The 16100-nt window shown below is 54.9% G+C and overlaps 1 protein-coding gene across 4 annotated transcripts in view; it reads left to right on the top strand.

Moving 5' to 3' along the window:
• The window catches only part of LRP1 (LDL receptor related protein 1), an 80931-nt gene that overhangs the window by 6358 nt on the left and 58473 nt on the right, over positions 1-16100 (top strand). For all 4 annotated transcript variants that reach the window (XM_061416718.1, XM_061416716.1, XM_061416717.1 and 1 more), the window contains exons 2-6: positions 2815-2937; positions 5564-5701; positions 7742-7861; positions 9624-9752; positions 9873-10136. In XM_061416718.1, coding sequence (XP_061272702.1) covers positions 2815-2937; positions 5564-5701; positions 7742-7861; positions 9624-9752; positions 9873-10136 — 774 coding nt within the window. The remainder of the gene's footprint in view (positions 1-2814; positions 2938-5563; positions 5702-7741; positions 7862-9623; positions 9753-9872; positions 10137-16100) is intronic.

Here is a 16100-nt window from a genome sequence, read left to right as displayed (position 1 = left end):
GACTCTGTGCAACCCCATAGACGGCAGCCCACCAGGCTCCCCCGTCCCTGGGATTCTCCAGGCAAGAACACTGGAGTGGGTTGCCATTTCCTTCTCCAATGCATGAAAGTGAAAAGTGAAAGTGAAGTCACTCAGTTGTGTCCAACTCCCAGCGACCCCATGGACTGCAACCCACCAGGCTCCTCTGTCCATGGGATTTTCCAGGCAAGAGTACTGGAGTGGGGTGCCATTGCCTTGCTCCCTAATGTAGGGCCATGTTGTACCCTCATCTGGGGCCACCTAGCTGGGTTTTCTGGGTGCTGGCATCAGACGCAGAAGGCGCAGCTGAGGGGAGTGGGGTTGGCTGCGGGCTCTAAGCAGATTACAGGTTTCCAACCCCACCCCCACTGCAACACCCTCCACCTCTGAATGAGGCTTCCCTTGGCCCATGTAGACTGCCCCAAAGTAGGTTATTTGTTCCTTTCCTCCCCTTTCCCCATGAAGGAAATCAAAGACAGGCCTTAGCCTTCAAACTCAGCTCTTTTCTCCACCATCCCGGACAGAAAGGAAGTTCTTCCCACATCTCTCAGGTCCTTGTGCTGCCCTGGTGTGTGCCCAGTCCCCCACCCCGGGCCAGAGGGGTCTGCTGTGGGCCAGGGCCCGGGGGCTCCTCTTCCTTTCACTCCCCATCCCCCACTCCCCTCCCTCGCAAGAGCACATCTGGTTTGTGAATCTCTCTCATTCCAGCTTTTGGAGTTTGCCAGCTGCTGTTTCCTCTGTCGAGTTCAGGCCAAAAATGGGGGTGGGGGACAGTGAGGGGACAAAGTGAGGGCCAAAGCAGGGGGGATCGTGGCCGGGATGTGGAACAGAGGGGAGACTGGAGTGACCAACCAGTGACCTCGGGCCTGGGCTGTGACTTCTACCCCCGGGAGGAGTGGGGGCATGGACTGCTAAATCCAGGTGGGGGCAGGGATGGGCATGGGGACCTGTCTGGGCTCCAAACAGCCCATCTGCCTCTGAATCCCATTCCAGCCCCCTCTACCACTGCTCCCCCCGCAGCCCCAGCCCGTCTGGGCCAGCCAGGGGAAGAGGACCGTTCTCCGGCATGCTAACTAGGCTGCCTAGCAGTTTCCCCGGGAAGACCTCACAGCTGGCCCAGTGGGGCAATGAACTCAGCATTATCCGCCTCCTCAAGGGGCCTTTATTCCCTGCTCAGGGTGGGGGGCAGGGGAGGGGGCTCCAGGGTAGGGGGCCTAGCCAGGCCATCCTTGATGTGTTTCCTGAACTTGGCTCTCACCCTGGCCGGGGGCCTGAGCGCAGTCCCCTCTGCCAGAGGCAGGGGTTGGGGGGAGGACGTCTTCCCAGTGTGGCTCTCCTCAGAGTCCATCCCTCCCTGCTCAGAGCCCCGACACACTTTCCTTCTGCTCCGTCCCAGCCCCTGAGCTCACTCTGCCCTGCTGTCTTCCCGGGGTGCCATGGCTCCTGAGGGGCCACCCCGCCCCTTCCGGGCACCCCAGTGCCTAGTTTACTGCCTGGCACAGAGCTGGGCTCTGGTGCGTGATGGCCAAAGAGAAATGGGATTGACACGCATCGAGGAAGAAGCAATGCAGGGCTGGGAGACTGGGGGGCGGCAGTGAAGGAGGGGGGACTTGCCTTCCCGAGGAGGACATAGTGACAGGGTTGAGAGGAACAGCGCCTGAAGACCTCTCAGTGGGAATGGGGAGCCTGGTGTCAACTGGCTGCTTAACAGCTTAGAGTTGGCTAAACTGGTCTGAGTCCTGATTGTGACATTTGCCTGCTGGGTGACCCCACATTCTCTGAGGCTCAGTTTCCTCATCTGGGAAATGGTATTAGTCGTACCTAATTTGTCATATTGTGGAGAGGATTGAATGCGATGATACATGGAAAGAACTGGTTGATCACACTTCCCGGCACATACTGAGGTAACAATGAGAGTTAGTGTTACCATGTTTAATTCATCCCTGGAGAATGAGGTAAAAGAATGGGGTGGGCGTAGAGAGCAGATGGTGGGGTGAGGGATTAGGGCAAAGAACAGGTCCTGGATATAGGAACTTCTTGGGTTGGCTGGGCTGAAACCAGCTCCTGCAGGTCACCCCAGCCATCCCCCTGCCTCCGTTCTCCAGCCCTGTCAGCCTGAGCAGTCTTAGGTGCCTCTTAACTCTGAGGGCATCCGCAAAGGAGGCTGTGTGTTTAGAGAATGGATGTGGCGGCAGAACTCCTCTGTTGATACCATCTCTGAGACACCCATGTGCCAAGGGCACCCCCAAACACACGTCCCGTCTGGGGAGGGCCTGGTGGTTAGGAGTTGGAGATGTGTGGGGTGATGTGTTCCAAGGACGAGGAGTGTCCCAGAGGGTGAAGGAGCAGAGGGGTTAGTAGAGACCAGCTCTGGACCTCTAGTGGGATGGAGAAGATAAAGAGAAAACCCGTCAAAAACCTAAATGCCTCATCACTCTCAGTCAGCAGAGCAGAGGCTGCTGTTGTCTGACCAGAGTATCAGAGAACACAAGGGCTTTGGCCCTGAGAGCTGGGAGAGCGCACACCCAATGGGCAGCCTGCAGGACTCAGTCAGGCAGCAGCAGTGTGCTCCCTGCGTCCTTCCCCTCCCCCATCTCAGGTACACAGTGTTCCAGGAGTGACCCCCAGCCCCTGCCCCCCACCCCTGCTCCACACATGAACCTTGGGTTAGAGCCTGGGCCGGACGGAGACTGCTGCTGCCTGAGGAAGGAGGAGGAACCCTTGAGGGCTTTCAGACCTCAGGGTTTCAGGGCATTCACCCCTATTCACACCCCTGTTTTCTTCCCTTGCCCCTAGTCCCTAAGACTTGCAGCCCCAAGCAGTTTGCCTGTAGAGACCAGATCACCTGTATCTCAAAAGGCTGGCGGTGTGATGGTGAGAGGGACTGCCCGGATGGATCTGATGAGGCTCCCGAGATTTGTAAGTACCTTTTCTGGATCCCTACCCCCCATCACTGATTTATCCCTTTTCCTTTTGGCCCAGGCTGTCTAGGATGAAGACAGTTGAGCTCGAGCCTGGTGTGGACCTTGCTCTGTGATTGTTTGTACATGACACAGCTAAAACTGTCCAACTGTCCTCCCCCTGCTCTTCAAAGAGCCCAGCAAGGTGTTTGGTATGCTCAAAAATGAGCTTCCTTAGCCGCTGTACCCCCACCCCCCAGCCTGCCTGAGACCATGTTCTCTGGGCTGACAGCTTTGCTGGTAGATTCCCCTCCCTTCTGGCTCCTCCCGCTTCTTCCCACCTCTGACCCTCCTGATCCTTGATGGGTGCCCCTGGGTCTTGCTGGGTCCCCTTCCTGTCCTCAGGTTCCCAGGCCAAAGGCCACTGGCTCTGGCTCAATCTCTGTACCAGAAGCCCCACCCCTGAGCATTTCCCGCCCTCCCTCCCCCTACCCTCAGTAAGTGGTGTAATCAGAGGCAGCTGTTTAAACTGGGAGAAAGGTCCCCACCCAGCCTTTACCCTGCCAGTGGGGGGTGGAGAACTTGCTAGTGGGACCCTGGAGTCCTGGGCAGCTGGCAAAGTCTCTGCCTTCAGAACCTCTCCCCTGCTGGGCTAGTCTGGGCAGGGGTCTGGGGACCCTGCATTCTTAGGTCTTTCTCTGTTCTCTCTTGGGGTTTATCCTGTCTCAGCCCCATCTCCACACCCTCACTCATAATTATTAGCGGTAATTTTAGGGCCAGAAAAGGGAACCACTAGTTCTCTCTGCCTCACCTGGATACCCTGCTCTGGAGGTGTGGGAGCCAGGGATATTCTACAAGTGTTTCTATGGTGGCTCAGCCTGGAGTGTCTGCTTGTCTCAGGCCACCTTTATGTCCCACTTTTCGGACCCCAGTGTTTGGTGTTGAAGATAAAGAAAGCCATGCAGAGGGGCCAGATCTGGCTCTTTTTATCCATCCTTTAGTTAGATGCAGATATACATATCCGCTCACTGTCCCCACTCATGCATACTCCTAGACCCATCACACTCACACTTAGCCGCTCCCGGGGCCTGACTCACTCCCCCTACCCTGCCGACATACACACACAGAGGCAGACGCTGGCACAAACACATTCTCGCAGCCACGCAGAGTCACCACTCTGAAATGGGGATGCAGAGACATAACCTGCACGCAGACAGATGCCCTGGACACTCACACACAAACCCAGGCTTGCTCCCAAGAGGACCTGGAAACGTACATACTGAGGCCGGCAGCACCGGCACACGTGGAGATTCACAGATTCACTCTCACTCCACACCGCTCTGCTCCACGGTACACACCTCCCCTCCCTGTGCATGTGACTCCTCCCCAGCACAGGCGGACAGGTGTGCTCCCATGCAAGCACCTTCTTACATCCTGTCTGGGCTTGGAAACCAATGGGCCATGATCTGTCTACCAGCCCACAGGCTCAGCCAGTGTCCTAGATCCTGGCCTCCTTAGGATCCCCTGAAGAGCTCTGTCCTGCCCTCCCTGCAGCCCATCTTCTTGGGCAACAAGGGAAGTGGAGTCATCACCAGCAGGCCACAATCTTTGACAGTTCCCAAAGTCCTCCATCAGGCAGGCTGCTCTGGGGTGGAGGTCTAGCATAGTGTGATGCATAGAAATATAATGCAAGGCATGCATTCAATTTTGAAATTTTCTAGTAGCTACATTCAAAAAAAGGTCAAAATGGGGACTTTCCCGGTGGTCGGGTGGTCAAGACTCCTCCTTCCCATGGAGGGGATATGGGTTCAATCCCTGTTGCAGAACTAAGATCCCACATGCCACAGGATGTGGCTAAGAAAATAAGTATCTACTTAAAAAAAAAAAAACCAAAAAGGTCAAAATAATCAGGTGAAATTAATTTTAACTTTATTTTACTCAGTGTGTACAAAATATTATCATTTCAGCATATTTTTTCATATAAAAGTATTGAGGCCTTTTGCATTCTCTTTTGTGGCTGTGGTATTAAGTCTTCAAAAACCAATGTACATTTTATTTATTTATGGCCCCTCCACACACCTTGTGGGATGATATTTCCCCAACCAGGGATTGAACCTGGAGCTACTGCAGTGAAGGAGTCCTAACCACTGGACCGCCAGGGAACTCTCATTGTCTTTTGTTTGTTTGTTTTTGCCAGTGCGCATTTTATACTTCCATTTGGAACTGGTCACATTTCAAGTGCTGAATAGCCATGTATGATGCTTCATATTGTAAAGTGCATTTCTAGAAGACTTGGTCCAGCTCTCCGCCCAGGCTCTGTGACCCAGGATGTTATGGAAAGGAGGGGTGCTTTGTCTCCTGGTGTAGGATGTGGAAGCCTCGGAGTCCACAGCATGGAGCATCTGGGGAGTGGACTCTTTGCTGAAACCCAGTTATCCCCTCCACCTGGCGGATCCCAGGTGTGGCTACTATTGGGAGTAGCATAGATGAGCCCGAGGTTGAAGAGTCTAACAGGCCCTAGGCCTCCTGAGATCTAAAAATTGCAGGTGCCTGAAACCCCAGGCCCAGTCCCTCCATCAGTAGGTAGCTGGCCAGACAGCCTCTGTAGCCAGCATGCCCACACCGACCTTTCCGTCTGCCCCCAGGTCCGCAGAGTAAGGCCCAGCGATGTCAGCCGAACGAGCACAACTGCCTTGGCACCGAGCTGTGTATTCTCATGTCCCGCCTCTGCAACGGGGTCCAGGACTGCGCGGACGGCTCGGACGAGGGGTCCCACTGCCGAGGTAAGGGCTCTTCACCTCTGCTCTCCCAGGTGGATGCTGTGAGTTCTCCGCCGGGCACCTGATGGGTCTGGAGGGCTGCCGTCTGAGCACTGTCTGCACACTGTCCTTGGACTGCAAAGGGGACGAGGCCTGGTCCTGCTGCCCTGTGCCCCGGGCATGTCTCTGGCTGTGTGTGCTCACATGTGTCATTACCCCTCTTCAGTCCCCCGTTTCCCAGCTATGTAACGAGAGCTCTCTACTAGATCAGCATGTTCATGCTTTTGTAGTTTTGTAAACAGTGGGGTTGTTTCTTCGCATGGTTTCTTATAGGGAACCTGAGGATGAGCAGAGACAAGCAGATATTGTCACTGAAGCGGGGGCCAGGGGGAGGTCTGGAGCTTTGTTACCTGCCTCCCCTGCCAGGGCCCCCGAAAGGGCAGGTCTTTGAGGCTCTTAGAAGCTGCTTCATGGGAAGGGTTTCTCCCCCTCCGCCCCAACTGAGGAGGGAACTTTAGGACAGTAGGTTAGACTTCTTCCCACCTGCATCTCAGGTCCACCAGCTCTGCAGGTCTTCCTCTAGAGACCCTTCTGTCCCAGGGGGAATATGGATCTCTCCTGAGGATGGGAGAGATTCCCGGGGATGGGGATTGGAGGGGGAGGAAGCTCAGGCCTGCACCTCAGGGAATAGGAACTTCTACTGCCCTCAAGTCTGGGCCTGGAACAGGAAGCTGGCTTTGTGAGGCCCTAGGCAAGCCCCCGGGGGTGGAGACCCTGTCCTGTGTCTGTAACGCATGTCAGAAAACATCTGCCTGTGGGAAGAGACACATCTGGATCCTGTTCACTGAGGGCAGGGAGTTTGTGGAAGATTTTTATCCTTTTCCTTTGGTTGCGTCTGCATGTTTTTGTCAGAAGCTCCTGGAATGGGATGTAGAATGTGGGCCTAGGGGGCTGACTTCAATTACCACGCACGTCCCATCTCATCGGACAGTACGTGTTCAAGTTTGCCTGCTTTTGCATACCCGGTCAGCATCACAAACAACCAAGAACATATGAAACCTAGGGCTTGAACTTCCTTCTCTGATACTACAGAAGCTGGACCTCCTCATCCTCCCACCCCATATGCAGAAGAGAACCTCTTTTCTAGATTTTCCAGAAACAAACACTACTTCCCCTCTTTGGGGGCCAAGGCTGGACTGGAGAAGCACCTTCAGGCTCTGGGACAGAGGTGGGGAGGAGAAAGGCTAACCAGGGCCTGGCTCCCCATCTCTGCTCCTCCTGGCAGGCTTAGCGCCTCTAAACGTCTTAGCATCTCGGGCAGCGCTCTCTCCTAGGTGGGAGGGGGGGAGCAGGGGTGTGAGGCAACTGGACAAAGGGGTCTTTGTGGCCGGGCCGCCTGGCCCCACGCAAGGCCATTAATTGGGTCGCTGGTCTGGGGGGGGTGGGTAGCTGCTCCCCCACCTCTTCCCCCTCCTGCTTCATTCCCTTCTGTCTCCCCTGTGGAAGTGGGTCAGAGGCAGGAGGAAGATTAGAGAAAGATCCCGGGGGAGCCAGGTTTGCTTCTCTTCCTCCTCTCCTCTACCTGGGCCTCGGGCCTTCTCTCTGGGCCCTCTCGGACACCAGGGCTGGGTTGCAGGCGTGCTTCCAGACCAGACCTGGGGTCCTGCGTGGCAAGACTCGGTTCCCTGCCAACGCTTCCCCTTCAGCCCCAAAGCCAAAATTGCAGTCCTTAGGTGCTACAGGCAGGAGGCGTGTAAAGGGGCTGAGAGTCCTCATGTGTTGTTGACCAGCAAACTAGGAACGGAGCGGGTCGGGGCAGCCAGAGCAGGAAGATGCGGGTTCTAAGCCACAATTGGCAATGAGACCTTGGACCTGTCTTATACCCTCATCAGTCCCAGTTTCCTCACTTACAAAATATACTTGATACTTCCTAAGCCACTTCATCTCTGACCCTGCAGGCCTGGGAAGTGGTTACTGAAGGGTTGAGGGAAGGTTGCTGTCTGGGTATGATTGCCAGATCTGGGGGCCTGAGTATGTGTCACCTGCCACCCCCCCCACACACAGAGCAACGAGGACAGTGTTCCCATCTGGGCTGCCAGCACCACTGTGTCCCCACACTCAACGGGCCCACCTGCTACTGCAACAACAGCTTTCAGCTACAGGCAGACGGCAAGACCTGCAAAGGTAAGTGTGCACATGTGCACATACTGGGGTTCAGGATGTGCTGGGGGGGTGGTGGGTGGGCAGTGGGCTAGGTTGGGGAGGAGAAAGCTTGAAAGGTGCAAGACAGGATGCGGGTCTACAACACACCTTACGGCCTCAGGGCGTGGCTGTGGGCCCTAAACATTTGCTTCTGCCAGACTTTTCAAAACTCATCTTAAAAATTATATAGGTCAAGGTCAAGGACTTCCCTGGTGGTCTAGTGGTTAAGATGCACTTCCAATGCAGGGAGCACGGGTTTGATCCCTGATAGGGGACCTGAGATTCCCCCATGCCATACAGCGCAGCCAAAAAAAAAAATAATAATAATAAATAAATATATATATAGGTCATATGTGAGTTTTCTTGTTTAAAAAGGTTTAAAGCATTACAGACAAAACCAAAGTCCCCTTTAACAAATCCTCTTTAGTTACGGTCCCTCCCCCATCTCTCTGGAAATCAGCTCTTTTTAACAGTTTGCTACTTCTCTGTCCAGGCCTTTTTCTATCCAGGTATACATGTATTCACAGAGAATCTAATTGAAAGTACTGTTTATGTGCATGGGATCTTGTTTACATAAATATCATACTGTATATGGCTTCCCAGGTGGCCTAGTAGTAAAGAACCTGCCTGCCAATGCTGGAGACATTAAGAGACATGGGTTTGATCTCTGGGTCAGGAAGATCCCCTAGAGGAGGGCATGGCAACCCACTCCAGTTTTCTTGCCTGGAGAATCCCATGGACAGAGGAGCCTGGTGGGCTACTGTCCACGGGGTGGGAAAGAGTCAGCCATGACGGAAGCGACTTAGCACGCACGCACATACTGTACATATTTGTTTTTCAATTTTTTTACCCAGTATGTTCTAGAGATTTTTCCGTGTTAATGTGTGGAGATCTACCCCATTCTTTTTAAAACCACGGTGATGTATGACTATTACCACAGTTCACTTGGCCATCTCCCTTTGGATGAGTAAGATGTTCCCAGTTTCTCTCTGTTACGAACAATGCAAACTCTTCTGTTTTAAATGTACCTCCTTTTGGTCTTGGCACAAATGTAGCCTTCTCAGTGAGACTCCTTATAGCCCTAAAACCGCATCCCCACTGCCTGCATTCTCTGTCCCCTTTCTCTGCTTAGTATTTTTTCATAGCACCAGCTACTTCCCATCGCACTAACTCCTCTAACATGTCATTTACCTTTTAATTTTATTTATTATTATAATAACAACATTTCATTTATTATCAGAATTTAAGTTCTTTAAAGAATATTTATTTATTCATTTATTTGGCTGCATTGGGTCTCAGTTGTGGGACACGGACTTAGTTGCCCCATGGCTTGGGGGATCTTAGTTCCCCGACCAGGGATTGAACCCACGTCCCCTGCATTGCAAAGCAGATTCTTAACCACTGGACCACCAGGGAAGTCCCGGAATTTAAGTTTTAAAAGGGCAGCAGTTTGAATCTATTTTTTTGCTGATGTGTCCCCCGAGCCTAAGACTGTACCTGGCACATTGCAGAAATCTTTTCTGAATGAATGGATGATAAGCACGTGTGTAGATACATCTCTAGAGTGGATCCCAGGTCTGGGGCTAGGTGGTAACGTTTCCACATTTCTTGTTGCAGTAGATTCTGTCAAACTGTTCTCCGAAGTAGCTGTAGGGATGGACACACCCCAGGTGTTGTCTGAAGGCACTCCCTTCCCTGCCCTCGGTAGGCTGGAAATGACCACGCTCTCGCCTTTTCCCGGCAGACTTCGACGAGTGCTCGGTGTATGGCACCTGCAGCCAGCTGTGCACCAACACAGATGGTTCCTTCACGTGCGGCTGTGTGGAAGGGTACCTGCTGCAGCCAGACAACCGCTCCTGCAAGGCCAAGAATGGTAGGTGGGCTTACCTGCGACCGTACAGCTAGGCGCCCTCGGTGTCGTTCCCTGATGGGGAGAGGCCAGAGCGCTGCCAGGGCCGCTTGCTGCCCTAACCCTTGTCTCCTGTGTCTCCAGAGCCGGTTGACCGGCCCCCTGTGCTGCTGATTGCCAACTCGCAGAACATCCTGGCCACGTACCTGAGTGGGGCCCAGGTTTCCACCATCACACCCACCAGCACACGGCAGACCACAGCCATGGACTTCAGCTACGCCAACGAGACGGTGTGCTGGGTGCATGTTGGCGACAGCGCTGCCCAGACACAGCTCAAGTGCGCCCGCATGCCCGGCCTGAAGGGCTTCGTGGATGAGTACACCATCAACATCTCCCTCAGCCTGCACCGTGAGTCACCTGCTCCAGCACAGGGAGCCGGCGAGGGTGGGGGAGATGGGCGAGGCAAAGCCTGTCTGGGACAAGCTGGGTTGGGGGAGTGGATAGACAGGATGACCCTTGACTGGTCCAGGAGCCTAGACAAAAGCCCCTGACTGAGGCCGAGGCAGCGAGTTGAATGTTGTGACCCTTGTTTGGGGCCGGGGCAGAGCTATGTCCATGCTTCTTCTCCTCTCTCTGAGCTGAGTCTCTGATGGCTCCAGTGTTTCTGGCCCAGGGCAGAGAAGGGCCTCCTAGAAGTGCCCAAGAGGACAATGTCTGGTCAACCTCCAGAGACCAGGGACCGTCCCTTTTCAGAGGGAAGAATGTCGATTAGTCCATAGAGGGGTTTTCCCACATGGTGGGAGCCACAACAAAGGAAAAAAGGGGCCTGGAGCCAGAGGAGCCTTGCTAAGTTGTGGCTGAGGGCAGAGGAGCCGGGACCAGGCTGGGTCCATCTCCGTATCTGTCGTTTCCCTTGAGGGGGTCGCCAGAACTGGCTCCCTGCCGCAGCGTGGCTGTGGGGGTCCTGAGGCTGTTTCTGGGGGACAGGCTCTGTGGCAGGAATGACCCCACTGGGAATGCTATCAGATATCCTGGATGTTCCCCTTCGAGCTCCCACCCGAGGCTGTACGTGATGCCTCAGAGGTGGAAGATGGGGTGTGGCTGGGGACAGGGCCAGGGCAGAGGTCCGCTGCCTCGAGCACTTCTGCTCATCTCAGATGCTGCTGCTACATGAACAAACAAAACCTCTGCGTCATCACATCTCCAGGAAATGCACCACAGGGCTGAGAGGGGACGTCTGGCCTGTGGTTGATCTGACCCCCGGAGAGGGGGTAGCTTGATCTGTGACCTTGAGTAAACCAAAACTCCCTGTCTCAAGTTTTGGTTTCCTAATCTGCATAATGGGCTTGAGCTTGTCTGGCAAAATCAGATAAATTGAAGTGAAAGCCAAAAGTCACTAGAGGCCATGCAGGAGGTTTAGGACGGTGAACTGGGGCCTGTCCAGAAGATCTTGAAGTTTCTTCCATGGGTCCCCACGTGATGATCTGTACAGAAATCCCAGGAGGACCCAAAGGCTCAGTTCTGGTGGGAACAGGAGTTCCTCTGAGGGCCCCCCTCCCCTGCGGCCTCATCGAATGGTCCACAGCTCAGCCGCAGCCCCTCCACAGCATCCCAGGGGGGTCCTTGGGCTGTTGGTGACCAAAACCTGCCTGTGATAGACCTGTCATCCTTGGAGTACTGGGCTGGGGGCTCAGCCAATACCTGGCTGGCAGAGCTCTTGAGGGGCAGGCAGCTCAGAAACCCCATGGTAGGTAGGGTAGGATTAGGGCAAGACCCCATGAGATAGCTGCCCTCTCCCTGTTCCCTGTCAGCAGCCCCACCCATCAGGCCTGTCTGGGCAAACAGCTCCAGCCCTTCCCTCCCTGGCCCTGCCTCAGGGCAGACGATGGGCTGATGGGCTGGTGGGTAGGTGGCCTGGTGGGGATGCCCTGATGGAAACCTTCTCTGCTTTAGCTCTGACCTGGCCCCTCTCCTGCCTTCCTCCCCAGGAGAAGCAGGAAATAACCTCAGGCGGGTACCCCTCCCTTGGCAAACAGAGAGTGTTGCCTTCAGAGTCTGCTAGATTCGTTGGGCCCCTCTGGGGCAGAGTCCAGGAGCCCGGAAGAGACCAGAAGGTTCTGGGGAGAAATGCTACCGGGGTGAATGAATGGGTTCCTCTTGCCCCGGCCTCTGTCCCTTCCTTTGGCCCTGCCTCCGCCCATGCCGCCTGACTGTCTGGCTGTCACCCTGAGGATGGCTGTTTTGCTCTCATCCCACAAACTAATTATGGGCCCTGAGCTGAGAATGTCAGGAGTGTCTCTCCCCAGCACCCTCCCCCACCCCCAGCTCATCCCCCTTCCCAGGAGAGGCCGATGGCCTGCCCAGGTGCCAGATGGCCTGCCCAGGTGCCAGCGAGAGCAAGCGTGGCTGGCCCCAGGCACTCACCTGTGCAGGGGGCCTGCTGGCCTGTAATTAGCTCCCCCAGGGGCAGGAAGAAGAAGGCTGCTGCTTTCTCCTGCTTTCTCTTGGCCCTCTGGGGGAGCCCTCCCTGCAATCATGGCATTCTTGGCTGACCGTGACCTCCATCGGGCCCCTGGGCTGAGCCCCACGCGGGAGGGAGGAGCCTGACAAGGGAGAGGTGCTGGAGCCCAGAGCCCAGGGCCTGAGAGAAGCCTGCCTGCTGGTGTGGGAAGAAGGGGGAGACTGCCCTGGAGAAAACTCTGGAAACAGAAATAGAATAGAAAGAAGGAAGGAGGCCAGGAAGTGAGCTTGTTTCACATGGGTCCTGGGGCATGTATGTGAACCAGACCTGCTCTGAGTCCTGAGCCCTTGAAGGGCTCCGCCCGGGCCCTACAGTGGTCAGCACAGCTTCATGCGAGGCTCTATGGGACAGGCTTAGGATTGAGGTCCTGCTGTTTCCTGTCTGAGCCCAGTCCCTTCCATCCATTTCTACTCAAGTGGGAAGAGATCCACTGACCATGTCCTCACTCGTCCTGACAGGTGTGTGTGTGTGTGCACGTGAGCACTTTCCTACCTTAACTCGCCGGGCTGCCAGCCCTTCCTTCCCCAGCCTATGTCTTTCGTTGGCCTGGGTGGGAGGTGGGTCTTGGGGACTCAGTGTTCATCTCTTTCCCTCCCTCCTGGAATGTAACCCCAGGGCCCATCCTTCCCTTGGCCATGCGTGGCAGGATGGTCAGGTTTCTGAAGACTCTGATCCCATGACTGGACAATGTGATGGGAACAGCCAGGAGATTTTCAGGGAAGACCCTGGGCCCCCCGCCCCCACTCAGGGTTTACGACTGCCTTTCCCTGAGTGGGCCTGGAGAAGGAAGTGGCAACCCACTCCAGTACTTTGGCCTGGAGAATTCCATGGACAGAGGAGCCTGGCAGGCTACAGTCCAGAGGGTTGCAAGGAGTTGGACACAACTGAGTGACTAACACTTTCCCCAAGTGGGAACGCCTTCATGTTTATGTTGTATGTGGACATGCGTTTTTTTACTATTATATTAATAGTTATGTTATTATTTAATACCTATTAGGAAACTCCTCGTAGAGGGCAATGGCACCCCACTCCAGTACTCTTGCCTGGAAAATCCCATGGACAGAGGAGCCTGGTGGGCTGCAGTCCATGGGGTCGCTAAGAGTCGGACATGACTGAGCGACTTCACTTTCACTTTTCACTTTCATGCATTGGAGAAGGAAATGGCAACCCACTCCAGTGTTCTTGCCTGGAGAATCCCAGGGACAGGGGAGCCTGGTGGGCTGCCATCTATGGGGTCGCACAGAGTCGGACACGACTGAAGCAACTTAGCAGCAGCAGCAGCAGCAGGAAACTCCTACAGCTGGCAAGTCAAGTCTCTGATTTCATAGATTGTTTAGGATGCAGCAAGATAAGAAAAGTGAGCGGATGTAAAGAAATGGTAGATAAATGGTAGAGCAAGCTGTGCATAAACACTTCAAGCATTTTGGAAATGAGAGACCAAAGACTGAAGTTCTGGAAACAGCGGCCCTGAGAGGTCAGCAGTCCTGGCCTGCCCACCCTCCCATCTCACCTCTGACCACCCTCTGAAGGAACCTCAGGTCCTGTCCATCCCCCTGCAGGGCCGCCCCTGGGCAGGGCTAGAGGTCAAGTGTACCAACTGCCCCACCCACAGCAGCCCTGCGTGACCTTGGCTTCACTCCTCTGACCTGAGCTCTCAGGATGTTTCCACCGTAGAAAGAACAGGCATAGACCTCAGGACTGGGGCCCTGGGAGGATGTGTGTGCATGTTGAGAGGAGGTTCTGAGGTTGCCAACAGAGGCCTGAGGGAAATAAGATTTGCTGTAGTCACTTTATCTGGAGCTGTGTATGGGGGTATGCTCCAGAGGTGCCCTCGGAGGCCCTCAGGTTTCTCCCCGGTACCCTGCTGCACAGGGAAAGAGGAGGTTGGCCGGGAGGCCTAGAAAAGGCCTCCTAGGCTGCAGGCTGTGAGGTTGCGAAATGGGTCCCTAAGTCCAGCTGGCCAACTTCACTTTTCCCTCCCTCGCATGTGTGCGTGCATGCGTGTGTGTGTGTGTGTGTGTGTGTGTGTGTTTAAAATCACAACAGGAAATAGGCCAGTGATTTGTCTAGAGGAGGGGCAGAGAGAGAGAGTTGATCCTCTGAGTCTGATGAGCTGGCTTCCCGGCTGGCAAGGGAGCCACCCTCCCATGGAGCGGGTTACCCCCGACCCTCTCAGCCCCCACCCCAGCCTACAGAACACTTCCGTGTCACAGAGGAAAACCAGCCACCCACTTCTTTGGCCTTTCTCACCTGCTGGGTGTCAGAATATCGAGGGGCTCTCGCCAGCCCACTCATTGGCCTCAAGCTCCCCACATCCTGGTGCTTTTGCTTCCCGTTCCCTTTCCCAGTTTCCTCACATTTAATAGCCCTTTGCTCCTCTTCCTGGCCAGGCGGGGCCGGCCCTGCGTCTCACGGTGCAGTTCCAGCCCAGGGCTCTCCTCCCCCGCTGTCTCCTTGAAGCTGCCTCTCCACCCAGCCTGCTCCCAACAACCCCCTCCCTGTTTTCAAGCCAAAGGAAGTAACTTAAGCAAGAGAGATGCGTTTTAGAGCCCAGCAAGCATTTCTCAATAGTGGGAAGACCCTGGTTCTGTACTTTGAATCAGAGCTGCAGAGTCCGAGTGTCTCACCCCGGGACCCAGGACTGAGCCTGTGTGGGCCTGGGCCACACAGAGGAGGGCAGTGAGGCTGGAAGTACACGCGGGGCAGGGAGGGGGCCCAGTGGGTAGAGCTGACCCCACCTGGCTGATCCCCAGACCTGCTGGTAGAACAAGAAGAGCTGAAGTCAGGACCCAGCAGGAAACAGGAGCGTGCAGACACGCCGTTTAGCAAAGCTTCTGCCAGGCCCGCCCAGTGGTCTCCTCCCTACCTGCGAGGGCCCCAGACCCCCGAGCATCTCTCCCAGCCCCTGGGTGAGACACCAGAGTAGCTCTGACAAGGAGGAAGTTTGTCTGTCTTGGGCATCCTCAGGCCAGAAAAGAAGGATTCTGGAAGAAGCAGGGAAGGGAAAACTGATGTCCCAGCACTGGGACAACAGCATGAGCACTCAGTACTCACCAAATATTTGTTGAATGAATCAGTATGTGTGTGTCGGGCACCGGGCACACAATGAAAAACGGTGCCCTGCCCTCACGATATTTGTCATCAGGTAAACAGGCTGTGGTAAGAGGAACTCCTGGGGCTTCTGAAGGTCTGCTACACAGAGATCTTCCTCCTGGGGGCCTGAACTGTCTTGATGAATAGTAGGCGTCAGCCCCAAACTGCCCACCTTTAGTCAGGAGACCACATGGCTCTGGCTGAAGGCACAGATGGAAAAGGCAGGAAGGATGGGTTTGAGGAGAGAGAGGATCAGGGGATTGTATGAACAGCAGCTCCCATTAGTAGAGCGCTTATCATGTGCCAAACCCTGTGCTGAGTGCTGTTAATGGCATCATCCCATTTTCCAGATCAGCAGACTGAGACTCAGGGACATCAAATAACTTGCCCATAGTTCCACAGCTGGAAGGTGACAGAACCAGGATTCAAACCTGGGCTGGGTTGTCAGTGTCGAGGCTGGCTGGGCCCAGGGTACAGAAAGTGATGGGAGAGTTTCCTGGAACAAGGCCAAGAAGTCCGTGTGTTCCTCGGGATGTGGTTAAGGTGGAAGTGTGGTTTTCCTTCCTTGTCCAGGGACCTTGTACTCTATTTGCAATCTCCGGGCGTGTGGATGTGTTGGGGGATATTTCCCCCAAAGCATAGAGGCTCCCTTTCTTCCCCAGGATTACTTTAGGAAGAGTGTCTTAAATCCTGTGGCTGAAGCTAGGGTCTTCATGGGACTGAGGTGGGTGCTGTTGTTTCTGGAAAAGCAGCCACTG

Source organism: Bos javanicus, chromosome 5 (genome assembly GCF_032452875.1).
Source record: "Bos javanicus breed banteng chromosome 5, ARS-OSU_banteng_1.0, whole genome shotgun sequence".
NCBI classification, from domain to species: domain Eukaryota; kingdom Metazoa; phylum Chordata; class Mammalia; order Artiodactyla; family Bovidae; genus Bos; species Bos javanicus.
Note: the sequence above shows the minus strand (reverse complement) of the source record. Positions and strands in the feature narration are given on the sequence as shown.